This window comes from Taurulus bubalis, assembly GCF_910589615.1.
Source record: "Taurulus bubalis genome assembly, chromosome: 7".
In the NCBI taxonomy this organism is placed as follows: Eukaryota; Metazoa; Chordata; class Actinopteri; order Perciformes; family Cottidae; genus Taurulus; species Taurulus bubalis.
Window position 1 is genome coordinate 21,039,210 of NC_136595.1, and position 27,191 is coordinate 21,066,400.

Genomic DNA, 27,191 nt, shown 5'->3' on the forward strand with positions numbered 1-27,191 from the left:
TGTTTATAAAAGTTTTTAAAACTCTCTTGGCAGGAGCTAGAATCCCGCCTGGAGCTCAAACTCATTCATATACATCAGAATCATAATAAAACATGTGCTGTATACATGTTTACTGTGAACAGTTCGAGACATTCGTGCAGAGTTTGCATTAAAATTGATTGAAGTAGAGTGGATTTTTGCATCAATTAACAAACAATAAAAAATGTTATCATCAAAACTGGTATCACATATATAGTTTAATATTAAGCACATTTTAAATCGTTGTGTGTTGATGATTTTCATATTTCCATTTGGTAGAAGATTTACCACTTTGTGAGCCTGAATCAACAAGCCGTTACCCTCCAGATGCTTCGGTGGATCCCTCAGAGTGATCAGCCTTCATCGCTGATATTTCAATATATATTTCACCTTCTTTTAAAACCGATGAGCTATGATGAGGACGATGGTGCTACCAGGCCATTGTTTTTTCAACATTGGCAACAGATTGGAGGGTGACAAATCTTTTGATGCTTTAATTATTTAATCATTATCTAAAAGCAACTAGCAGTCAGGAATTTTGGAATATGTGGTTTATCTCTTTATTAAACCATCCTGGGCTCTTTATTTATACATTGCACTGCACCTCAGTTCATGAAAGTAAATGTACTGAACAGCTGGCATGGAGACCAATTTAATTGATCTTCCCAAAGCCGTGTGCATAAAATGACAAAATGCTTCATAAAAAAATACAGACGACAATGGAAGCCTCCCAAAATATATTACAGCTTAATATACAAATATATAAATGTACATTCAATAAATACAATATGAAGTATTCTTGAGAGTATTATGGTTAACATGTAGGCCAGTCCATCACAAATTATCAGGGCTTGAATGTTTATTTTCAGCAATTTTGAAAAGTAAAGTTTCACCTTTTCAAAATAAAGGCACATTGTAGACAGAGTTATGTCAATGAGATGAACTACTGCAGGCAAAACACTGTTGGCCCATTCATAAAGTAATTAAGGAGCTAGCCATTACTGGATTCATGGGAACCTCGGTTCAATTTCAGGAAAGAAATACGCACATTAAAAGATGCATATCCCTGTTGGAACGCAATCTCAATGACCTTTTGACCTCTAAATGGCTGTAGGGAACAGAGAGCCTTTTAAAGTGACCAGTGACACAATAACCAAAATACAATCAAAGAACAAGCCAGGCTTCAAGAGATCAGATATTAACACATTACTCATATTTTATATCTTTATAGATATATCTATATAAAATACTGATTAAAAAAGGTATTTACAAAGACCGCTGTGATTCTCTGTTCAGTAGGTAGTAAATACTTCTTTGGTCCCTGTCGATTGTTCATAACTAGTAGTTCGGCAAAGAAAAACATTAGAGACACAATTATCATTTTGCACATTTAAGAAATAAAAAACAAAAACAAAAGATGTGCCTAAACTATGCCTATCACTCTGAATCATTTACATATCAACAATAATCCAAGTTCACAAAGGCAAAGAAAACACCACTTCAGGGGATAAAAGTAAATCAAAATAAACGCTATATATATATATATATATATATATATATATATATATATATATATATATATATATATATATATATATATATATATATATATATATATATATGCCACAGAAGCATAAACAAAGGATTACAAAGATATGCAGCAAATGCGACGGAAAGTGTACATTTGTCATATGTGAGCACATCACGAAGAAACCTGTCAAATGTTTCAACAGCAGAAGATATGCGAAGAGACAGGAGAGAGACTGATTGCCAGCACTGTGGACAAGGTTGTGTTGGTTGAAATCATGAGGCACAACAGGAGGAAAATGTAGAAGAAGAAAAAAAAGGCAGCATTCAGTATACGTCCAGTTGCTTGCTATGGCTTTCCCAGTGTTGCAGTGTGCGGTCCATCTTTGGCTATGTGTGTATAGATGGATGCTGCGCGTGATGTGTGTTCAAGTGCAACTTTAAGCATCGTTCTGCCCAAAAAGACTGCCCTGCATTTTCCGCTTGTGCATCCTGCAGAGAATAAAAGACAACAGTGAACAGGAGAGCTTCTGCTTCTGATAAAACATCAATTAATAACTGACCATAAATAACATATACAGGAAGCTTCTCCTCAAACTTACAATTTTTCTTTACGGTTCATGTTGTCTTCTTTTGACTTGACAAAGACTCCATCTTCGCCACCCCTGACGAGTTCGGCAAACTCTCCTTCCTTCGCGCTGAAGATCACCCTGAGATCACACGGAGGAAGAAAAGTACAAATTAATTAATAAACCTAAAATTAAATTAAAAAAATTCCAGTCTGAAGTGTCAATGAATCTATTCTAGTTTATTATAGATAATCATGCCTTTGTGATGGAGACTAAGAACTTACTTGGACTGGGTCTCCCCGGACTTGATGCGCAGTTTTCTGAGGTGGAACTTGCTGCTGCCCCACCAGTCTGACCAGCTGATGATTGTGTCCTTCTCCCATCCCAGCTTCACGATCATCAGGTCTCCAATATCCACATCGGTGGTGATGAGGAACGACAAAGTGGTGTTACCTTTCAGGACCGGCCTGAGGAGCGAAAAGGAGAGCAACGTTCAAAGGTCAGCATCTCAGCTTGTCTGCTACATTGATGCAGTGAAGGCTTCCATGTTGTGTGTGTGTGTGTGTGTGTGTGTGTGTGTGTGTGTGTGTGTGTGTGTGTGTGTGTGTGTGTGTGTGTGTGTGTGTGTGTGTGTGTGTGTGTGTGTGTGTGTGATATATGGCAATGGTGCCTTTATTTATAGTCAGGAAGCACTACTTTTTCTTGTAATTTCCACAAGTTTTTTTTGTTTTTCACATGACAGTATGCAAAAAGAATCATGCTGTAATGTACGTACAATACGAAGGGAATGCCCTCCTTCTCCCCGTGCATTCCATACAGAGAAATCTTCATTGGCTGCTCGGTGAAGCTCAGTTGGTCGTTACTAAAGAAATGCCCCTTGACTTGATAGTGGAAAACTACAAGAGAAGAAACAGAGTTTATACTTCAGACATGATCTCACGCAGATCGACAGGTTCTCAGCAACTGGGCTACATCTCTCATAAACCACTACTTATAGTTAGTTTAATACTTTTACCACCCTTACGTAACCTTTCTCTGTCTTCATGCGACTGTCACAGTGCTGCAGTTAAACTCAGATTTGTGCTAAATCCTGCTTGGTTATAGTCCCACACCCTCATATATATCCATTACAAAATAACTGTTTACCAAGCATGCTAATCTTTGCACAGAAATAATGCTGACTTTGACCAAATTCCTTAAATAAACGTATCCATTCATAGTGTATCACATGCAGTGGTGTCGCATTACCTCAGCATGCCCCAGGCAACTAAAATACCCATGACCTCTTCTTCATGTGACCTCCTTAATATCTGCTACTTACATGTCTACAACTGTGTGAGCATAGTGTGTATAGTCTATTTGGACCAGTGCTAACTGTACTAATATGAATTACAGCTCCAAGCCGCCACGTCCACACTAAGCACATTTAACAAAAGCTCACACACTGAGGATTACTCCAATAAGGTATGTGCATCCATTAACTTGAATCTTGTTATCCTTGGTTAAGTACATAAACCCAGCCAGGAATTTTCTACAGTAGTAGTATTAATTCATTGCAATGCACAGAACACAAAGCGTACAAACACCTCTCTGCATGTTCCTCTCCCCCCGTGTTTACCTTTGTATGGCATCATTTCACGGGTCTTGAGGTACATCTTGGCGCTGCGGGACGTGCGGACCTTGTTGATGTTGTAGCCCAGCTTGTTGCAGCGGTTCTTCCTGCAGCTGAGGCACATGCCCTTGTTGAAGGCCTCTCTGGAGTTGCAGCGGTAGGCCAGGCTCTGCTGCTGGGTGTTCAGCAGAGAGTCGATGAACAGGTGGATGGAGCGCTCGTGGGAACATTTGATGAGCTGGTCCATATCTGAAGCACACAGAGGACAGGCGCTGTGAAACCTCTGCGCCTTCATCAAACAGTTTAAATGTCTTCCTCATGTGAGGCTTTTACGGTATTTCTCACTTTTAACTTTTAACTGCTTTGCTCGGTTAAAACTGTGAATCTGTACCCTGAAAGCTTTTATAGACTTCAACCATCTGTTGACCACATGTAAACTTACACAAGGCTATGTTGACAGTTTACAACACCATTGTTGCAAAAAGAGCAACCGGAGTAAAAAGTGCAACCTAAATTTAAGTTACCACTGGAGTCTAATAATCAGGGCAGATACAAGCCAACATGTTTAGTTTACAGAATAACTAAATTGTAACCAGATCCAAAGCATCATCATGAGCACAAGTGTACTGAGGAACAAACGGTGAGAAGTATTTGGAGGACATACTTTGGAGGCCCTTGATGCCTTCTAATGCAATCCCCATCAATGTATTCTGGATGTCGCAGCCTGGCTGGAAGGTGCCTCCATTGGGGTAAATGTCGATGTGGCCTACGGGTCTCTGGATGCCGATGCTGCGGTCTGGGGAGCCCCTGGTGTTGGTGTGCAGGACGTCCACAAACTGGGCATCATCTCGTGACAGGATGTTCTGGTTGTCTGCGTGCTCAAAGGTGGGACCAGCAGGATCCAGACCTACAAAAAAATAAAAGAGGGAGGAAAATTTCAGCAACGCGTCACCAGTTTTAGAAGAATGTATTTGTTTTGCACAGTTCTCCATAAATAATGAGCGTGTAGATCATAAAAGACACATAAAAGCTCAAATAAATGCCTCGTGAATGAACACTTTTATGGACTGATCTACCGATAAAGCTACATTTAAACATTTGAGTGTGTGTTTCTTTCGGTGTCCTCTTCATGTGCAGCTCTGCAGCACCACTGAAGCTCAGGATAATGGGAAGTGGTAATTGTGGGTTGTTAATGGGCTCCTGCCTTTGATCACAGTAAACATGCCATTGTTCGAAGCAGGTCAGAGAGATGTCCAAGCTCAATCAAATCCATTGAGACAAATGGGGTGATCGGACCCGCATACTGGCACCGACTGGTTCACAGCACACTTACAATACGGGCCTGGAAGGGCCGGCTGATTATATTTCACTGGTGTACACTTTTGTTTTTACGAGCAGGGCCTGTATGCTACATTACTGTACCATATGGTATGTTTGCACGCATGAATTCATTGGCTCCGAGACTAAATTTAGACATTAAAGTGTCTGTCAAATGAGCCAAGAGGTTAAAAAAAACAATACACATGGTCGTAAATGTACTGGTGCATTTGTAAAAAGAAGGGTACACACTGCTCTAATGGAGGCAGATAAAGTCAATGACAGTGAAATAGATCTATGCTCCCACTCTTTGTAAAGTTACTAGATCATGATCCATTGGTCAAATTGACAATCTCACCTGTAATCCTGCTGATTTGATGGTCTGTGAGGTCTCCGGCAATTCCAGCCACGTGTGCTCCCAGACTGTAGCCCAGCAGATGAATCCTGTCCCAGGGCAACTGCAGCTCTTTCTGAAAGCGAGGAGATGGATTAGATGCGCCAGAAAAGCATGTCGACATCACGTAAAACAGTTTAAAGTGAATCCCACAGACTTGCTGGAGGGATTAAAACTAATAGTAGGCTATACCTGGCAACGCACTCTGTTCAAGTCTTAATGGAGTTTGGGACATAATCCAAGATGAAGATTCATTTGTGTACTTGAATGCTTTGCCAGCGTTAAACTTGGAAGTGATGTAAATAAAGAACAAACAAATGAAAGCAGTATTCGTGCCAATACCCCTTTCTGCAATTCAATTGCTCGAACAAAGTCTGAGCTTTGCAATGAGAGGCTGCTGTGAGCCACAGGCACGACCATAAATCGCCTTTATAGGGCGTTTAAAATCATAACCAGTAGGAAAACATATTCGCAGCAGCACCACTGGGTTCAAAAGCATTAGACCATCAAATGCAAATTTGTCACAGATTCTCCGGCTGCTCTCACTTATTTGCTGCCAGATTAACGTAGGACGCAGTGACATTTTTGGTGATGAAAAGCAGTGGGGCAACTCCACTTATTGACAAAGAGGATGAGGAGAATGTGATCCAGCTGTTTGTGTGCCAGCTGGACGCTGATCAACGAAAACACTCACTTGTATCCACGTAACGAACTTGGCCACGTCGCGGCCCACTAGTTTGGTGTAGGCTGCAGAGGTCGGGTAGTGCTGGTTGGCGCGAGTCAGCCAGTCCACCACGATCACATTGGCACTGGGCACACGCTCGTAGAGAGCAGACACCAGTTTGGGCACCCAGCTCTCAAACATCCCGGTCACCTGTAGTAACACAAACACACACATACACACACACACGGTCACATTCGTTTCAGAGGTCAGCTGCAGGTTGGCGTGATTCATTCTGGCTGAGGTTGGAGAGAAGCCAAATTGTCTTCAGGTTCAAATCTTGTTGCATGACTAAATCACATTAAAGGGGGGATACGCAGGCTCTGTGAGCGGAGCTAACTCACTGCTCTCAGCCCGTCTGCTTTGAAATGTGCATTTACGGTTATATTCATCTCATTAGTTTGGACTTGGCTAAAAACTAATGAGATGAAAAACTTGGCTCCCAATTTCAACATTTATGGCTTCTTTTTTTAAAACTGGTACTGGTGGTATAATGTCACTTCATAATATCAGAGTGAGAGGAGAATTACAAGTGTTTCAACAGAGGACCAAAAAAAAAAAAAACAGAGCACATAACCTACATACACAATACACAAATAAATACTTTACTAACAAAGCAGGCACCCATAAGATAGACCTGCTGCGATACCTGTGATTTTAACATACTTTTCTATGGTACTGCATGCTGGTAACAACTCTACATGAAATGCATTGAGTTTAGCATACCGTCCAGCCATGTATCACAATGAAGGTCTGTGTCTCTGAGTTGAATTCACACTCTTTGATGGTTTCTGGCCTGCCGGCCACGATGTAGCACATGTCCTCATCTGGGATGTCGACGGTGCGCAGGGAGAACTTGGACACAATGCCAGTGTAGTCTGTGATCCATTCAGAAGTGGTGGCCAGGGGAGTACCGGTGACTGTGCTGTTTACTGTTACAAACAGTGTGCAGTGGATTAGATCATTATGGTATGATAGAATTGTAGAGGATTGCATGCACATGTCAAGCAAACTGACCAGGCAATCAGTAAATGTAGAATAATATTAGTACACCTTACAGTTATATGCATCCATACAACAACAAACAATTTGAAACAGTTTAATCACAAACTGTCTTGCAGAGAAACTTGTCTTACAACAGAAAACACACAGAAAACTTTTTCATGCAAACTAAGAAACTTGCTGCTTTTCTATCTATCAAATGAATTGACCTCTGATCGCACCAGTGTGTGATTTAACCACTAGAGACATGGAGCAGGGCAGTGTCGCCCCCTTTTGTCTCCACTGTATTTCGACCACAATAAAATGAATTAAACATTCAAATATTGTTAGGAGCCTGGAATTCCTTAAGAGATTAAGTTCAGTTGAACAAAAAAACTGGATACAACCTAAACTAATGAGATTATTCCACTGGGTCTTGTTTTGTAACTTGATATGTTTAAAAAAAAATCCCCCCCAAAAAATGCAAGACAAACTATTTCTAATGAAACATCGAGTATGTGTTTGTATTTTAAGCTCCAAAATAATGCGATTTTATTGTAATGTTCAATACTCTTGTTTTCCACAGTTAATGTTCTCTTTTCCCTCTGTTCTCTCTCCAGACAAAAGGCCCGTAGCAGCCGCTTTTCTTCATGCACACATGGACCTGAATGGCATGAAAAAGGATGCAGACCTGGACCGTGGACGCGTTTCACGGGGTTACTCGCGGTCAACGCGGAACATCATGCGGGAATTAACCTGATCCCCGCGTGTAATTGCTGCCCCATCAGAGCTGCGGATGATTCATGAAAATCTTCTTTATCTCAAGGCAAACAATCTGATAGGTCGCTCTTACCAAACACAGTGGTGGCGGTGGTGGTGAGTTCAGGGTCAGAAGAAAAAGTTGCAAAGATTTTTCCCAAAATTATCCAAACAGACAAAAAACAGATATTTTCTTTTCCCATATTATTGAGATGTGTTTTTTTCTTCTTAAATATTCTGAATCAAAAGTGCTCTGGGTGTCGGCGGACCGGCTGTATATCCAAGCGTACGATTCAAAACACAAAGTGTTATGCAGTTGTGGTTTAGGAGTAAAGTTTCTTATGGTCTGTCACTGTTGCCGCTCCAGGTCATCTTTATGGGTGGCTCATTTGAATATTCAAACATGATTGGCTGAAAGTTTGAGGGCGGAGTTTAAACTTTGTCCCAGCTCTTAATCGCTAAAGGATAATCATTCACAATATGCTGCACAGGAGAGCGCACGGGACTGTCTTCAGTTTTCACATCACTGTCATTTTTAGACAAATACAGTTAAGTTGCCTTCGAATTTACGATTCCTTTTCATTGTTAAAATGTGTTTGTTCATAACATATAATAAGCTTTTAAAAAGAAGCAAGAATGTATGTTTGAAGCCAATTTTACACACAAAAAAGTCCTACATTAACAATGCTTTTAAAGTAAAAGCATGCAAGTATTCTCAGCAAAATGTACATAAAGCTAGGGTAGGTAATCTATTTTAGAAATATGTTTTGTTTGTTGAAATTCTTCTTCTATCCCAACAGTAATTAATTAATCAAATAAAACCACTGGAGTCCTCCACCCTAATATCATTAGATTTGACGACTGATGTGTTATTGATGTACAGGATTTTACTGTTGTTGTTTGTTGATACTTATTTTGCTATGCCATTGCAACATGTTTTCATAAGCTCATTGTATGTTTTGTTGTAAAGTAAGAGATAAGCTAATTGTAGCAGTTCAAATAAGGTCTTTTTTTTAATCATACATTTCACCCTGATCATGTGCAGTGGCACTAAATGGAAATAATCAAGTAGCGTACAAGTACCTCTTTCTTGAATAAGATAATATATAACATTTTATCCAGGGAATTAATGGCTCTGTCACTTGCAATTCAATGTGAGTTTATTTCACTGACAATCCAGTCAGCATCAGTACTGCGCTCCAAGAGCCCTGGGTATCAAAGACAAACAATTAAAGATAAGTAAGACCATTTAATCACAGTAACAGCACAGTATGTCGCAAGCAAATTAATGATCGTCTTTTTATACTCAAAAATGCATCACACTTCTCTAGCTCCAGAATTAAATTATTTTTCTTTTTTTTCTAAACACATTAACATACATTATATGATGTAGGTGTAACTAACTAACTAACTAACTGATGCCATGGTGTTGTCAGTCAGAGAGCACTGAAGTCCGATGTGATCCTCTTTGACAGATCTTCTGAGCGCCGTGGGTGTGTGTTTGAAAGCCCCTCTCCCATTGGTGGACCACTAAGTCTGCACTCGAAAACAATGACAAAGCACAACTGGATCCCACATTATTGAAAAGGAACAGGACGCTTGAAAAGCTTCAAATAAAATAAATCAAGAAAAGTACATCATGTCATGTAAAATTAAAACAAGATGCTAAGACAGTCTGTACATTCTTTATGTTGGTAGTAAAACCCCTATGCGGCGCTTGGGGGCACGGAAGAAACTCAAAAACTTCGAAGAAATGAAAGACACATGCAAACTGAGAGTATGCATGCTGGAAATGTGTCCGAGCCCCTATACAAGCTTTATGCTGATGCTCATGCCAAAACAACTGCGTGAGAATATTTTAACAATTGTGTTTTCTCTCCAAACTCAGGGCAACAAAATAGATGAACCTATATAGCCTATACATGTTTTTCCATCAGGATAAAGTTTCCATGTTTTTAAACTTGATAAAAGTTTGTTTTAGGAGAATCCGGTGTCAGATGTCACCGCCAGAAATATTATTCTTCTAAAACCCGTAGAGATAAACTGTATCAGATTGTGGATTAAGATATCACGTGTGGAGCGTGACTCAGGGGTCCGTGTTGTTTAAAGTGTTCTGTGCTGCTTTAAAAAAAAAAAAAAAGAGCCACAGACAAGAGAAGAAGAAGCAAGAGAGAAGTGTTACATTCATCTAACCCTCACGTTTTGTCTTGTTTACCTTTACCTGCATAGTAGCCATTTAATACTTATGTTCTGTTGACACATGGCTTTACTGCATCACTGTTTGGGCTCCAACAAACCCAAGTGATGTATGTGCAAATAATAACAACAACTGCAAATTCAACCACTTGTTTTTTTCCGTCACATATCTTCTCCCCTTGTCCATGACCTCATTAAGACAAATAGAAAAGTACTGAAGTGGTAATCCTTCCCTTTTGTCACAAACTGAGCTTTTACATTTGCTGACACATCACATGTTTATAAGCAGTTCTCATAAAATCTGAGAAAGTCATGAAATCTCAAGGTTATTAGATAATGGAAAGTTGTTTGAGATGTTCACAAATGAAAACTGATCATAGTTTTGTATGCTTAGTCTGAGTGGGAAGAAACTGATTCACTTTCCTCCATGAAAGACCAGCATGTTCTGCACAATTTAATCCTTAGTCATCAACTTCTGCTTTTTTTCCTTCTCTAATTATAGAACTGGTTTCTTTTATCTCACATGTTCAAGTATATGTCTATGAGTGTGTTTGTATCCATGTGATTGTCAGGAAGGTGATGCTTATGGCCAGACCAACAGGCCCAACCCAGTGATTAGAGAGAGGAGAAACGCCTATCCTTCATCATTCACTGTACTTAATGGACTCGACCCCAAGGGAGACCCACAAAGATAAACGACTGGCAGCAATATCATATCCTGTATGAGACACACCCTGGCAAGTTTCTGCACGGCATGAACGTTTAAACACTTGGTGTATTCATCAGTAAAAAAAAAAAGGAATATGTGACGTAGAAGAAGATTACGGGGGAGAATGAGAGCAGCAGCTGATTGAAAACAGGCATGTGAAATGCAACGGTTGTCAGTAACGTCGCAGACAGACTGCCTGCGGTGTTTTGTCTTGTATACAGTTTATGATATGTTCCAGTTTAATGTCCTTCAGTCCTTCTGAGCTCCAATTAGTTGGGCTTTGACCTTGAGAGTATGCTGAGGAAATTAAAAGATAACTGCAGAACATGTATTTCCTGCTGTGGAGGAATTCCTTTTTCTTCTGGAGTCTTTTAAACCTAAAAGGCTGCACATTAGTTTCACATTCCTCTCTTTGCACTTCTGAGAGATTATGAGCAGAGCGGTGTTGAGTAACACAGACTCTGTAAATCTGCTGAATGTTTGAGGCGATGGCATTTGGACTCCATCTGTTTTCTCCAATATTCACACATGTTTACGACCACTGGAGCAAACACAGGTGTAACTTCAATCCCAAATAACAACAACACACAGTCATGCTCGCATAGAATCTCTGAAAGTGGGACGTAAACCTCTTCAACATGTGTTTAAGCAGCCATGCAAACACACTCTCACACACACACATGGTGGAATCCTCAAGCCCTGTGCTAGTTTTTCAGAGAGGTAACAGTGCTTACAGTATGTGGCTTCCACACCATTCCTGCAGGCTGGAGATGCGGCTGCTGACTTGCATGTTATCTGGTGTTGTATTAGTAATGTTTAATACACATGTGACTTCATTTTGATCTACACCTCCATCTTTTGCTCTGCCCCTTAAACTGTATTATTTGTCAATGCCTCCTTTATCTGAATGCTTCCGCTCCCGTTCGTGGCCATGACTCGTCGAGACACAACAGGAGACGGATTTCTGCTGAGTCCTTGAAACCAGCTGGGGAGCATAATGTCAAAGAAGAAAAACAAACTTGTATAATGGTTTCACCAATCATAAGGTTAATTTCACATGAATGGCCTGGAAGCTCAAGAGACGGCTCTAATTTGCCAACACCAGAGGGAATTTTAGCTTCATTGCAGAATCCATTAGACGAAGAAAAGGATTTTCTGGGCAGGACAGAAAGAAAGAAAAACTCCTCAGTAGGAGTTCAGTATTTTACGAGCCTCCTACTAAAGACACAGTACGGTAATAAAAGAGCCGCAGAATGACTTGAGTGTGTGAGGAAGCCAATAGTTTATACCTCTATTCAAGGGCAACAGGAAGAGGTTGTGTTATACACTTGTGCCGGCAGTTTAATGAGGAAAAACTAATTGATGTGTGAACTGTGTGTGTGTGCACGGGACATTCGGGTGTTTAAATCTAATATACACTGAGAGCGTCTCGTGTTTGTGTCCGCGGTACACTGTGTGTGTCCGTTTCATGAAATAAAGTCCTCCCTTTTCAGTAATCTTCAATACTCTTCCCGGAAAAACTAGTTGTGTCAAAATGTACTTCTGTAGGATTCAGGAGATCATAGATTATTATTATTACAAATTAGATTTGAACAGTGTTGGGGGAAAAGCAGCTGAAATCACTTCGACGGCCTCGCTGTGAGCCTTTTTATCTTTCGCGGGGATGAGGAGATCTGTGGAAAGCCAGAAACATCTGTCATCTATTATATCGTGTTTTACGGAAGGAAGAACAATGTGTGGAGAGAAGAAGGAAAAAAATGTTTCTGTAGTCGCCGCATCGATTTTGATCAATCATGAGTCTGACAATGTTCTAGGATTTCATTACTAAATAAGTGGAGAACTCTTAAGAAAATGGACTGAGCCTGGGCCTAAAAATGAGAACCCTTCCCCTTTTGTATTGTGGGATGACATCTTGGGATCAGCAGGAAGCCAGACACACGTCAGCCTTCTTCGTATATAATGTTTGACGTATACAGGATATAAATATATATATAGATAAAGTATGAAACCTAAGTCATGGTACAGATGGCACCATGAGGACATTTTTGTCTGCCGATTGGATGAGGCACGCACTCCTATATACTCCTATAGTGTGTGTGCATGCATGTACAGTACAGTATGTGCAGAGGAATACGTGTGAGTAGGAAAAACACATGCATGCACACACACACACACACACACACACACACACACACACACACACACACACACACACACACACACACACACACACAGAGGAACAAATGGGTTGAAGGCTGTACATCTGTTGCTGCATGTTCTCCGTAAGTCAGGTCTTACAGAGAGCTTCCACACATTATGTGTGTCCAGTACACAAAAGCCGACACACTCTTGTCATGGATGCAAGTGTGTGTGTGTGTGTGTGTGTGTGTGTGTGTGTGTGTGTGTGTGTGTGTGTGTGTGTGTGTGTGTGTGTGTGTGTGTGTGTGTGTGTGTGTGTAGTTTTCTCCAGTTCCTCCGTCATGCCTGTACATTAAAAAGAGGGCTTTTGCTCATATGTATGCTGGTGTTTTCTCTGCATGATATGAGAGGAATGCAGCAGCGCAGAGGGCTGAATGAGTCCTATGTTTCAGGAGGCTTGTCATGTTGGGGTCAGGGGAGACGACCTGGGTCGCCGTGCGTGCAACAGTGAGCACCAGTCTAGTCATAATTCCTCAACTCACTGATGACCCAACTCAGGAGGGAGAAAAGATTTCATAACTATTTGATTTCAACTGCTCCAGAAGAGGCCGGCGTCTGGCCTGTAAGCAGTGAGAAGGGGTAGAAAATTGAAATTCTTGCTGACTCTGCTGTTTGAATTATTTAAACCATTTTGCAACCAAATCTTATCTGCAAATGAGACATGAATCAGAAGCATCAGAACATTTGGTTACATACTTTGCCCTCAGTTTTCAGCATCCTTCTTACAGCCCCGGATGACAGCAGCCTTATGTCTGACTCTCCAGGTCTTGGACTGGGATGACCCATCTTTGGCCTTCGCTCCCTTCTCTTCTGTCTTAGCTCAATGTCTTGAGTTTGCATCATTCCTCCGGTGCTGCTGCCCAGCAACCTGGCTGGGATTTACCCCCAGTCTAAACATATGTTATCTTCCCGTGGTTTTGCCTAAATTCCTTTAAAACCATGAGCATAAATATCTTTTAAGGATTGCAAAAACATTACACCAACACGACAATGATTGTCAATTTGAAGAAGATGTGCTCAAAAGACATTTGTTGGCAGAAACAAGGCCGGGCGGATACAGTAGATAAACTATTTACTTTATTATCTCTCCCTTCCTGCATGTGTTTGACCCACAACCACAACCCTGAGGCTCTGCAGATCTTCTTCTCCTCCCTGCAAGTCGAGCTGTTTGAGGTGTGATTTCCCTCAGCTGTCCAAGGAAGCGCCTGGTGAGCTCAGGTCTGGTGTATTGCAGACCAACATAAGAGGGGCCCATGCACATGAGCGCTTCAGCGTCTCACATTCACATGCTCTGCCACTGATTCAGAGAACCAATAGAAGTGATGGAACAAGGCAGAGGATCTTACTGAAAACCTGCTGTGTGATAATACGATGTGAGGCCCATCATGTTTGTCTGTTTCTCACATGCAGGATGACAGGTGGGGCTCCGGCACCTGCTGTAGTCTCTTGCCATACATTCACACATGTGCATTACCTTTAATACAGATTAACCCTGTGATTACCGAATTAAACATCTCTGCAACATATTCGCATCTTCAGGCAATGAGTGTGAGAGGAGAGACACATGAGACATGGAGGACACTTCAGTGAGACAACACATCAGGACTGAGAGAGAAAATAAACACACATTCCAAAGGCCAGGGTAAAGGATGTTGCACAGCACGGGGGTGAAGCTGAGGATCAGTGGAGAGTGGTGTGTGTGGGCGTGTGCGTGTGTGTGTGTGTGTGTGTGTGTGTGTGTGTGTGCATTCCTTTCATATTGACCTCATTGTGAGTGCTTATATACACATACATACATGCCTTTATGGGTGTATGTGTCCAAGTGAAGTGGCTTTGGCCCTCTCCAGCTCAGTCATGTTGATTTAAGCTGTTCATTCTACATCTGGTGGACTCTTTGCAGTGCTGTCACTGGTGCATGTCCTCATTTTATCCCCAACATCCTCTCACTCACAAGTCTTCTGCCACAAGTTTTCCCCACATGTAGCGCTGCTGTCATCCATGTCCACGTGGATGCAATAGGACACAATCATCATTTCTAATTGTTGCTTATCATGTGAAAGTAAGTATTTCAGCTGGTTCTACCGTTACACTCACTTTCTTTAATATGCATAATAACATATACTTAAGTATGAATGGAAAGACCATTTCTTGCCTCTATTTGTGATGATATAACTCCCTCTAGTGGACAATTAGAAAACGATAAGAGTAAAACGGGGAGGATTTAGGCCCAATCCCCATCTCCATCTTTACTGACTCACGGATTTTGAGGCGCGCTCCCGCTAACTCCGTCAGGGTTTAGTTCTGTCCCACTGTCACATCGTCGAGTGCTTGAGGGCTCTCTGGCAGACATTTTAAACCCTTTGTAAACCCTTTCCGTAAATCAGGATTAGATGCCGACTTTGCCCAAGGGAATTACCCACATTACCCGCAATGTGACGTTAAACATGCAGTTACCAATGGAAGAGTGGAGAAGTAATGTGGTTCGACGTTCAAATCAGGGAGTTAAAAGTATAAAATAAATACCCACAATTAGACAATATTTTTTTGATGTCATAGTCACATGACATGTTGCAGCAAAGTGCTGTCCCATTCATATTTACACCATTTCAAGCCTTCACAGCCTCTCACACTCAGTCAGTAAGTCCCTGAGGGTTCACAGTTTGAGGATTTAGGGGGGGACATGGGATTGGGCCTAAAACCTTAATTACCTTGTGCTGTTTTTGTGTTTCCACAAGAAGCAGCAAGATAAGGGTCGACAGGTGGGTCGGGGGCCAGTGATGCTGTGATTGTTGTAAGCTGACTAATGCACAGCTCTGTGCCATGGCTGCATGTTGTTTTGTGTGACTGGTGTTCCAAACCTGCAGGTTTGGACCAGTGACAGGGGGTCACCTGTGTTGCCACAACATCTGTGGCTAAACAGGCCTTTCTTGTAGAGGCAGTAATCAACTCAAATCATTATCACCTGCTGGTGTGGGGCGTTTTGTCTTTCCTTGGGGCTTGCTGACCAGCAGGTGTTGATGATTTGAGTTGATTACAAGAAATGCCCATTTTTGCTTACTTATTTGATTGAGGCAAGAATTAAATGACTTAGTTGGAGCCTAACAGTTTGCAGACCTCCTTTGTGCCATACAAGTTTGTCCACACCATTGTTAGCAACTGCTAAATACATGAATGCCTCAATAGCATTTAGCACATTTTCAGTTGATTAAAACCTGAGGCTCAAATAAACACCATTAAGAGTTTACAGCCTGCTGTTGAGTACTTTCCCAGTTATATACATGACTCATCATTCGTGCTTCATGACAAATGAGCCGCAGTGTACTGAAGGAGAGTATCGGTGGGAAGAGAGGAACTCTATTTGTAAGAAAATACAAAAATAAATAAAGAGGGAACTTGGATCCAGTTATAGATAAGAACCAGGGGAAGCTAGAAGTGAAAGAGCTATATCTGGCAATCATATTGACAGGTAGTGAGCTCATGACCTGCGAGCATGGCGTACAGAGGTCAAAATGACATCTTTCAGTCAAGAAGAGCATTTTTCTTGTCACAAATAAACACGTGATCCTGGACAATGTGCTATTCTGCAATGAGTTATGCAACACTGACACTCACTGAGGTGACTGTCACAAGTCTACATTGTTGGACTACAACCAGTTGGACCAGACCACCCATTGGGTTTGCTGTTGCAACCACTAGCTTCTAGCCTAATTTCTTCAGTCTAGGCTGAAGGTCTCATGTGAAATATAAAACATCCCATTCTCATTGGACTTCCAAGTTGAGGAACTCTCCCTCTCTGCCGTTTGGAAAGGTTTCAGGGCCAGAACAGCAGTCAGAGTGTATATGTTCAGTGTATGTAGTACTGAAGAGAATCACAGCGTCTTGGTGGTTTCTTTATTTCATTTAAGTGAGAAGGAAACATCCTGTTATATCATCAGTCATCATCTTGGACACCATTAACCACGTCTTATCCCAAGCCGCGGTTACTTATTTTATCAGAGGCATGATTATTGTAAGGTGGATCTCAGTCCTGCTGAATGCATCTAGTGTTGGAAATTTCATTTCAATGCAAATGGTTTTGGCTGGCTTGTAAAATATTTTCAACTGAATATTGCGGTAACATTTTCATCTTGTTGCAGGCTCCATTCAACCCCTAAAAATGTGAGTGCTTTCTAATGTTAAAATGGAGGTTGTCAATAAAGTACTATCCCCAATCACATATGATTACATCTTTGATGAAGGCTAATTTTATTATCAAACCATTCAATGCTGGCAAAACGCTGCATTTCAAGTGAAAAAAGAGGTTAAAATTGTGGGCCCCTGACATTGACTTTTGGAAATTTAAAATAAGAGTCAGGGAGCATTAGTTTCAGTAGCATCACTGCAAAAAGATGAAAAATCTTTTATTTAGAGTCAATTTCATCCTGTGAATTTTACAGCTCAGCTCCACGAGACACCAACAGCTATTATTCTTATTAAGAGCAGGGTGTTAAATTAACCAAACAGAAGGACTAACTAAATATTAACACTTTTATGAAAAACAAAACAAATACATTTGAGTTACAGAAAACATAGGCTGAAACATAATACATTAAATTTTAAGATTTAGATTTTATAACAGATCTTCATCATTTGTGAACACCGAGTCCTGGGGGCATTTATGAACCATTATTCAACCATCACAAATCAAAATACAAAAAAAGGACCAATAGAAATGTATTTTAGAATGCCATGGATAATAAGAATGTGAATGAATTTACTTTTTAAAACATTTTACTCATCAGCAAAACTCCAAAGAGCCGTTTTAAATGTTGTCAAAAAGGAGCCTCAAGCTATGACGAAATTAAATTGTAACAAAGGCTCATTTAACGAGAATGGAAAAAGCTCCACATCAATTCAGACAAACTGGGATACAGCGAGAGAAGACTGGTGAGGTTAGGTCTATTGACCCAGGTGTCTAGGAAACATCTTAATTCACAACACAGAGCTCTGACGTGACTCCGCCACAGGCCGACCTGCATATACAACACATGCTTGGCAAGTAGTTGTGTTGCACTAACAAGAGAGGTTGGCCTGAATGATAAATACAAGGCAGGCGATCACTACAACACGCACACACACAAAAAAAGGAGAAGCGATGAGAAAAATAAAAAGTCTCCATCAAAAATTGGATTGGAATTGTGTCAAAAAAGAATTCCTGGTTTTAAAAGAAATGTACAAAACAAGATTGTCACATCCGTCCTGATACGACCTCTTTTTTTAAACAGTCCTACTATTGTCATCAGACGGATCAGTAGCGTCGGCCAAATGCTCCGCCCTGCAGCCCGCTGCCCTGCATCAGCTGGTTCTGCCTGTTGAGCGCTCCGGACAGGGACTGAGACGTTCCTGTGTTCATGTAGTTTCCGCGGCCACTGGACAAAAATACACAGACACACAATGATCAATACTGTTCTATCATAATGTAAAAATAAAAAGCAGATAATATTATTTATTTTTTAAGAGAGGCGTAAATCCAGCTAATAGTCACTACTAACCTTGCCAGTCCTCCACGAGCTATGTGGCTCTGGCCTGGGATGGCCCCGTCTCTACCTGAAACATCAAAGCAAAACATCAGACCTGGAATAGGTGCGAGTCAGTCTTGCCATTACGTACTAAACAAACTATAGTTTCAGGGCACGTTGCACCATCATCCCTCACCTGAGCTTGCTACTATAATAATGCCATTTTACACTCCAATCCTCAGACGGCTAAAAGCTACTTTACTTTAACATGTACATCATGGTATCACAGAAAACAGTCAGTATAACTATCATACAATCATTACACACTACAATAAAACACAAGTATGCATACTTTGCCATGTTCTGTCGCCATCTACTTTCCGACTAGAGTCCCAGTCTCGACCTCCTTCCCTGAGACAAAAAACATTTACATTTTACTTCTTCCCTCCAGGAAAAAAAGTCAGCACTTGACACTATTTGGGTTTTTAAGTGGCTTGAACTGAAGCCTAACCGGGGGTTGACGCGTTTGTCAAAGCTTCCACTCCAGGAGTCTCGGCCTTCTCTGCCATGTCTCTCTGACCTGTCTGAGAAGTTCTGAAAGAAAGGACATGAGACCGATACGATTAATTCCCTCTGTGTTCCTGCACAGCTGCGACACTTTTACTGAAAACATTCATCCATTGTGACAGTATGAGGTCACAGTCACACAGAGTCTCACACACACACACACACACACACACACACACACACACAGTCACACTTCTCCCCATTGAGGAGTTATGCTTTAACTGTAGTGAGTGCATGGGTTGCATCTTAACTTCAACACTTCCTACCTGACTGTCTCTGTCTGCACCGACGCTACGAGTGTTGTCTCGCCTGTCCCCCATCAGGTCGTCTTGGTAACGGCCCCGGTCTCTGTGGTCAAAGTCCTGGTAACGTTCCTGGCGACCAAAGTCTGAACGGCTGTAGCGGTCATCACTGGCCATGCGCTTTTCAGGCCAGTCGTCTTTCCTGAAAGAGGAGCATGAAGTTCATCTACTGAGCTGCTCTCAATCCATCTGATCTGATTTAGACAACACATTCAAGATCTGGGGAATTTTTATAAGATTTGGGGGGTGAACACGGTTGGTAATATTTTTACCAACCGTCAATCTCTGCCAAGCAATACATTCATGTATCATCATCATCCTGTTCAGCATCACTACACTATGTCAGTTATTATTTACCTGCCATCTACATCATAGGGCCTCTTCACAGGGCGGCGGTCCTGTTCAAAGCGCAGCTGCTCCTGCTGCCGCCGCAGCTCATCGCGCTCCCTGAGGATCCTTTCCTGCTCGCGCCGCCTTTCGTACTCGATGCGTAGCCTTTCCCGCTCCAAGAACTGACGCTCCATGCGGTCCGCGTCCAGGCGCTCCTTCTCAACCTGGGAGTCAAACCGTTCATGGGTAAAGTGAGAAACACGGAACTCGTGGGAAAGCAAGGCTGACGAGGACATTTCATTGATATATGGGAGCAAAACGATCTAATAACTGATATTTATATGAAAATCAACAGTCTTTGTAAGATTTGCACCAGATAAAAATGTTGGTAATGTGGGTGACAGATGCCTGACAGTACCTCCAGCCAGTTTCTCTTCCGGTTCAAGTGTTTCCTCTCTTCTTTCTCTCGGAACAGACGGATTCGCTCGTGTTCGCGGTCCGGGCGGTTGTCACGGTTGTCTCGGTTGTCACGGTCGCCACGGTCACTGAAAGAAGATGACAAAGATCAATCTCTCCGCATCACATGTACATGTTTTAGTATAGGTTAACAGTGTAAAATCATATTGTACGAACTGCTGCAAAAGGTCATTCATTCAGCCTTCAACAAGGAATATTTTAGAGCCCTTCTCATTACAGAACTAACTTATCAAAGATCTTTATTAAAAGTGAATTATGTGTTATTAAGCCCTATGGTGGGGTCAGGTAGAATGGTCCTTACGTGAATCTGCGTCTCTCCACCTCTCTGACCTCTCGCTCTCGTTGTCTCTGGCGCTCCCTCTCTCTCTGCTCCTTGATCTGGTCGAACGACAAGATTTCTTTCTTCTCCTTACTGGGTGACTTGCGGTCCCGGCTTTTTGTGCTCTGGAGAGAGGAGATAATGAAAGACGACGTAAAATAATAATAACACCTTTTTCTGCAAGCATATAAATGACCACGGCATATTTTAGTGCCATCTTGTGAGGAAGAAGCTTTCGTTTACGTACTCGTTCCTTGCTTTTGACGCTGATGACAGGCTCTCCTTTGGATTTGTCCATAACTACGGTCCTCTCATTTCTCCCTGTCCACACAAACAATTGATACAGTCAAGAAAATAGGAAAATGTTTTGGAGAAGAGATTTTTTTTTCTTCTGCATTTACTTTTTCCCTTCATACAAGCTGGAAATAATTATACATTTCTCACCTTTGCCATCTTTTCCGTCTCCCTCAGACTTCTCATCCTTTCCTTCAGATCTACAGAAACATGAACGGTTGAGCCAGTGCAGTATCAACTAACATATTAATCAACAGTTCAGTGAATGGTTTACTTTTCTCCCACATAGTTGATAGCTTATCACTTGAGGAGATCCAACTACTGTGGTTGTAGGTTATTACTGGGGCATGCCATTCTAAAAATGCTTGTACCCGTCATATTTAAAAGCACACCGGACCAAAATACAGAGCTGATGGGGCATATTTAGTAGGAGACTATTCTCAGAGATGCAACAGTAAGTGGTCTTACTTGGAGTCAGAGGAGTGTCTCCTGTCGCCAGTCTTCTTGTCATCATTCTTGTCTGCTGGCTTCTTCCCCACAGGCTCATTTTTAGCCTGTAATGTTTAACCAGAAACGTGTTTATTCACAAAAGCTCAAATGAACAGAACACATTGCAATGAAAATGAACAGTAACACCTTTTTTTTTTTTTTAGGTAGCTGATTATGCATTATCTTTAACTTAATTCATTTCTGGATTCTAATCTTCAACAAAATGATACAACTATTAAATGCAACAATAGCCTTGTGTTACCTACTATTACCCACTCATGTCTCTACTTAGTACAAGCTTCACAATAGACTTCAAGGATGAACTCTTGTATTTTAGAGAGCATCACCCTCAAGATTACAACTGCAATGGAAAATCAACTTTTGGGCTTCTTCCTCTGGACTTTCATCTTAATGACTTAAGCGTATGTATTGTTTAAGGCAAAAAATACTGTAATAAATAAACTCTTTCTGTATGGGTTTCTATTTAGAACTGCATGTCAAGTGCAATTAGGATAGTATTTGTCAGGTTAGCAGAACGTTTTAAATTCTCCCATTACAGCAAACATAATTCAAACATAAGTTAAACAAAAAATGTAGTTCTGCATAACAAAATGTAAGATTCACTCGGATCTATACGGTGATCATTTGGGTGGGACCACACCGACACTCACCCGCTCCACAGAGATCATCTTGCCATGCAGCTCAGTCCTGTGAAGGTGGCTGATACACTTGGTGGCCTCCTCTGTTGAAGACATGGTGACAAAACCATAGCAGCGAGCCCCGGGGCTCTTGGCGTTGGTCACCACCTTAGCACCAACAACCTGCAGGAAATGGCGAGATAGAGGAGGGGACGCAGGGACAAAAAAGGTACAGATGGCCAGGGCATGTAAGAAAAAAATATATGAATTCTTCAATTTTAGATAAAATACAAGTGATCAGTAAATTCTCTGCCTTTTGACGACGGTGTGGGATAGTCTGCGTGGACTAACCTTGCCATATTTGCTGAAGAGAGTCTTCAGATCAGTCGCTCTAGTAGTGGAAGACAGACCACTGACCCACAGATTCTTGCTACTGCTTGCTGCAGCGCTTCCAGCGGCTACAAACACAATAAATTAATGAGCATATATCCACTAAATTTGAAGGCCGGGACAGAAAAAAAAACACTTTATCCACTCACCCTTTTCATCTTTTGACTCAGTCTTGCCATCTTTCTCCTCAGGGCTAGAGACAAAGAAAAAAAGCAATGAGCATACAGCAGTGAAATACCTGGCATCTCTCCACATACACCATGTGTTTTATGGTATAATACATAACCGACAGTGACCAGTCCATCATGTACCATAGTGCAGTGATTTAACAGTGAGTAAATGGAGCTATACCATATGGCAATCCCATTACTCGTTAATGGGTAATAAAGTGGGATAGGGGAGCGTAAAGAATGACAAATGAAAACAAAGACAAATGCACAGAACGTTTTTTACCTCCAAAGAGCATCCAAATTTTGCTAGCACAAAGGAGCCAATGCAACAGAGATAGCCATTTTGGTTTCTAGTAGACAGAAAGCAACAAACCTCTTTTTCTGATCATCGCCCTCTACAGAAGAGGACTCTTTCACTGTGGAGGCTGAGTCCGCAGCAGCTTTCTCTTCTGTCTTCTCATCCTCCTCACCCTTCTTAGACCCCATTTCTGAATCAACAGTTTCACCCACAGCGCCTTGTTCGCTTACACTAACAGCCTGCGAGCTTTTGTTTTCAGCGTCAAATGTCTCTTCTGGGGCATTCTGGGCATCCCCAACCTCTTTGGTGAGAGTCTCAACAACATCCATGGCGCTTTCCACATCTCCAGAGGCGGCGTTCTCGGACACATTGTCTTCCCCTCCGGCGGTGGCAGCTTGCTCTTCTTCAGGGCTCGTCTCGAGGCTCTGCTGGTGATCTTCGTTAAGTGGCTCAGATAAACAAGAGCCGGCTACTTTGTCATTTTCTACGGATTTAACAGGAATAGAATGGCACAGTTTAATCACTTCTGAAACACAGCAATGGTTAACGAGGAACTGGCAAGGCCTGGATTAGGAACGTCATGACCACTGGCCTGTGCTCTTAGAACTATGTATTAAAACGATGAAGTAGACCCTAACGAGAGACTGGAAGAGAACCCAAAGGGTGGAGGACAACTCAGCAACTAGTGCGACTAACACTTGGGCTCATTTTTCAAGTTGAACCACTTCACTGTGTTCACCTGATCCAAAGCAGACAAAGAGTTCAGTGCTGAAGAGAGCCACAAGATCAGCAGTGCAGCAGCAGATTCTTGCTGCAGTCCATCTTCTTTCAGCCTTTGACTTTCCTCAGTGTCCATTCGTGATGATGCCAAGAACATTGGCTCGTGTCCAGTGCTTTCATATCCAGCTGATTTCCGAGTCAGAGTCTTTAAAAAGTTGTAATAGTGGATGAGTCTTGATGGATCTTCATTGTCTTGTTCTTCATGTGGCAACCTAGAAACACTGCAATCACCTGCAACAGCTCACACCTCCCTGACCATGAAATATAATTGCTGTCAATGTGCATCAAATTGTTAACCACTGTTATTTTACTACTGCAAGAGCATAACTGGCAACTTAAATCAACATTTTTACCAGGGAAATTATTAATCGTGGTTAACTAAATTTCAACACAAAGCCAGCAATTCCCTTCGGGCTTCCAGTCTCTCTTCCTGGTTGAAACTAAGTGTTTGCATTCCAAGCTCAACACTAAAAAGATGCCTCCACCTTTTTCTAAACCATTTTCTACAGTACCTGTTACTTCTTGCACGTCATCTGCCTCTGGATCCTGAGCCTAAAAGAAAAGAATGTCTTAATGAAGGTGACAGTTTGGGAAAGTTTGCATTACGGCAGCATCGCAACCTTTACAAACATGAGAAATATCTGTGAGGGAACATACCATATCGATTGATGAGCATAGTGTTTTTTCAGTCTCATCTAACATCTCAGACTCCTCCATCTGTGAAAATGTGCACAAATGCAGTCATATTAAAACAGCATTTAGACAGATAAATGATCAAAATTAGTAGATAGGTGTGTTGTCTAATCTCTCACCTCTGGGCCTCTTGCTTCATCTTCTGACTCGAGGGTCCTGTTGTCATGTTGTTCTTTCAACTGTGCGTCTTCCCCATGTTCATCATTCAACAGCGCATCTTCGTCATGTGCTTCATTCAACAGCGCATCTTCGTCAGAGTGACAATTCTCGGCTTCATCGTCATCATCATCATCCTCGGCCGGTATCCCGTTGTCATTCTCTGTCTCATCCAGAATGTTCATGTCGAGGATGTCCATTTCCTGCATGTTCTCATGATCATCCTGAGGCTCTTCCTGAATAAGAGAGGAGGAAATTTGCTGAAAACACTCACAAAAAACAACAACTTTGCAGTTGTTAAGGAGGGGTGATACCAAAGCATCATTACAGTAGTGCTTAGACATGTGAAAAGAAGTGAAGCTCACCTGGCCAAAGTGAGAATCCTCCTCGATTGTACCTTCCTCTGGTTCATCATTCTCTTGTCTTGTATCTAGAGTAAATACATTTAGTTTAAATCAGTGGTTCTCAAACTGCGGGACATGCCCATCTAGTGGGCCGCGGAGGTATTACAGGCGGGGTGCAGGTGTGGGGGAAGTGCATAATTTCTTTATTTCAAGACCTTTATTGAGAACATATTACAAAAGTAATTGGACATAAAACATCATCAATAAATACATGGCGAAATGCCTGTACCTTCGTGGAAATATTTACGTTACACCGTTAACAGGTTTCGCTTGCACAACTCTGTGAGATCGGCTTTTCTGCTGTTGCGTCTCAAAACAGTATACAGATCTAAGCTCAACATTGAGCATGAATTGAGTGGCCTGTCGGTATGCAACCCCCCGTTTTACTAATACTGATCAAACTTGATGGCTCAAATATCTGAACACATCTGGTTTTGTTTTGCACAGGTTGTACGTTATTGTTATTATCTTGAAAAGACATTCAGTGCAAAAACAGGTTAATTGTAGCCACAATAAGTTGTTGGGCCAAATATTAGCTATTTTTTGCACAGAACTTTATTTGCATTGTTCTAACAAAGTGATTGCACATGTTATTTGTTTTTGTCTGATAAAGCAATCTGGTTTACTTGAAAGTGATTGCAATTTTCTTTATTTTATAATTTGAAAAAGCACAGATGGAGGAGTCACAAAAAGGTATTTCAAAAAAAATTCAGCATGGACCATTTTGTTACAATTTTGTTGGGGCACGAACATTTTTCTATCTCTAAAGTGGGACGTGACAAAAAAGTTTGAGAACCACTGGTTTAGACCAATAGCTCATACCATCTTACAGGTATCAAAGAATACTTTAGTGTGTGTCAGATTTGACAGGCGATGAACAATCGTATTGCAATCCAATACAACCGACAGGTCTTACATGTAAGCATCTAAAAAGGTTCTGTAACTGTATCTACATTTTGGTCGAACTAACACCATAACACATTGCAATACCAACTACTAATACTTTCCAAATTCGCATCACCTGTATAAAAAGGCTCACTTTAAGTGTCAAGTGTCTGCTGTTGCATCTTCACCCTGGGAGCGTTTAAAACGCAGATATAGCAGTCTACTTTTCACGCGACATATTTTTCGACGCTCTTTGTCCGCTGGTGTATGTGCTCAGCGCTCACCTGTGTGCGCGCGCACGTATCTGTGGGCAACGGGGCCGAGAGGTTTTTTGTGTGTGTGTTTTTGAACGATGACAAGCCGCAGTGAAAACAAACTAAAAAAAATGAAATAGTAACGAGGCTATTTTTAAAATGTAGGGAGTAGAAAGTACAGATATTTGCGTTAAAATGTAAGGAGTAGAAGTAAAAAGTCGTCTGAAAAATAAATATACCCAAAATTTCCACTTAAGTAAGGTTACTTGACACCTGAGAATAAGACAATAGTAGCAATACTCCTCACTCCAACGTGCCCAAGGAACTGTACCCTGTGCAGTTGAGCGAATGGAAAATAAATACAGTGAAACATGTCATTCACCTTCTTTGACATTATAATCATTAACTTTTGGTGAGAGACTACTGGGAACGTTTAAGTTACATCCGTTATGCAACCTGACTGAAGATTCAAACACTAGAATAATTTCTGTCCCCAGGAATTTAATAACGTCGAGTCAGAGTGACTTCAGCTGACCATTCGACGTTTGGGAAACGTACTGGTAAAGAGTCAGATAGTACAGATATTCACAGCATATGTTAAACGGTGTCCGCTTGACGTATTGTGGGTCCTTTACCTTTGGAAGGCCGTTTCGGTGTCACGTTAGATTTCTTCGGGGTCGACTCCGTAGCGACTATTATCTCGTCAGGATTTCCACCCTCTTCCTCGATTGCCTGTTTGATTACAGAGACACGGACACTTCAAACATACTGCGCACATCAGAAGCATTGTATAGCACAAAACCAACGGCAGATGAAAAGATAGTTAGCTGGCTGCTAGCTAGCTAGCGCACAGGCAGGTTCAGCGGGCCTCATAGGCTAACACGTTAGCTTTACGTTTAGCGTACGTTTGGTTTGAGGACGTTTACGAAGCCACAAAACACAGGCCTCGACAGTAACGTCGGGTCACTTGGATTAGAGACATGCAGGTCCTAGTTGTTTCAAAAGTAAACAGTTACACGACCTTTTTGAGGCGCTCAGACAGCACGCTTTTGACGCCCGTGATGTCCAGGTTTCGTTTTTTCAGCTCGGCCTTCAGATCGATAACTCTCAGCTCAGACAGTTTGCGGACCTCTGCGCCCTCAACCTTCACGTCTGCGGATGGGTCAGCCATCGTTTTGTCCGTGAAAATAGCTCTTCCCCTTGCAATAATCCTTTTCAATGCACGTTATTTACTGATGCTGCACG

At 41.6% G+C, this 27,191-nt stretch overlaps 2 protein-coding genes across 2 annotated transcripts; both read right to left on the bottom strand.

Moving 5' to 3' along the window:
• Positions 1-1,646: 1,646 nt before the first annotated feature.
• Positions 1,647-8,101, bottom strand: lpla (lipoprotein lipase a; the record flags this gene model as incomplete). Its single annotated transcript, XM_079221145.1, has 10 exons — positions 1,647-2,037; positions 2,148-2,255; positions 2,399-2,581; positions 2,890-3,010; positions 3,733-3,975; positions 4,391-4,633; positions 5,402-5,513; positions 6,132-6,311; positions 6,885-7,090; positions 7,993-8,101. 10 exons carry the CDS (start codon positions 8,099-8,101, stop codon positions 1,986-1,988), a joined length of 1,557 nt encoding a protein of 518 aa, XP_079077271.1. The 3' UTR covers positions 1,647-1,985.
• A 9,265-nt stretch (positions 8,102-17,366) lies between these two features.
• On the bottom strand, positions 17,367-27,176 carry safb (scaffold attachment factor B). The gene is made up of 21 exons (XM_079221066.1): positions 26,968-27,176; positions 26,582-26,678; positions 24,769-24,833; positions 24,367-24,639; positions 24,212-24,271; positions 24,067-24,106; positions 22,850-23,258; positions 22,456-22,499; positions 22,268-22,374; positions 21,950-22,099; positions 21,258-21,343; positions 20,940-20,989; positions 20,743-20,816; positions 20,478-20,620; positions 20,118-20,244; positions 19,727-19,923; positions 19,334-19,511; positions 19,012-19,094; positions 18,853-18,911; positions 18,534-18,588; positions 17,367-18,410 (listed from the first exon to the last, which is right to left on the bottom strand). The coding sequence occupies exons 1-21, from the start codon at positions 27,115-27,117 to the stop codon at positions 18,290-18,292; spliced, it is 2,568 nt and encodes an 855-aa protein (XP_079077192.1). The 5' UTR covers positions 27,118-27,176; the 3' UTR covers positions 17,367-18,289.
• Positions 27,177-27,191: the final 15 nt, after the last annotated feature.

What these genes read in the sequence shown, in the direction of transcription:
- safb (XM_079221066.1), bottom strand. Translation starts at nt 27,117, where the DNA reads ATGGCTGACCCATCCGCAGACGTGAAGGTTGAGGGCGCAGAGGTCCGC. An exon ending in ATGAAGCAAGAGGCCCAGAG is followed by an intron (nt 24,272 to 24,366) that starts GTGAGAGATTAG and finishes ACATTTTCACAG; the next exon opens with ATGGAGGAGTCTGAGATGTT. An exon ending in GTGGAGAGACGCAGATTCAC is followed by an intron (nt 20,245 to 20,477) that starts GTAAGGACCATT and finishes ATCTTCTTTCAG; the next exon opens with TGACCGTGGCGACCGTGACA.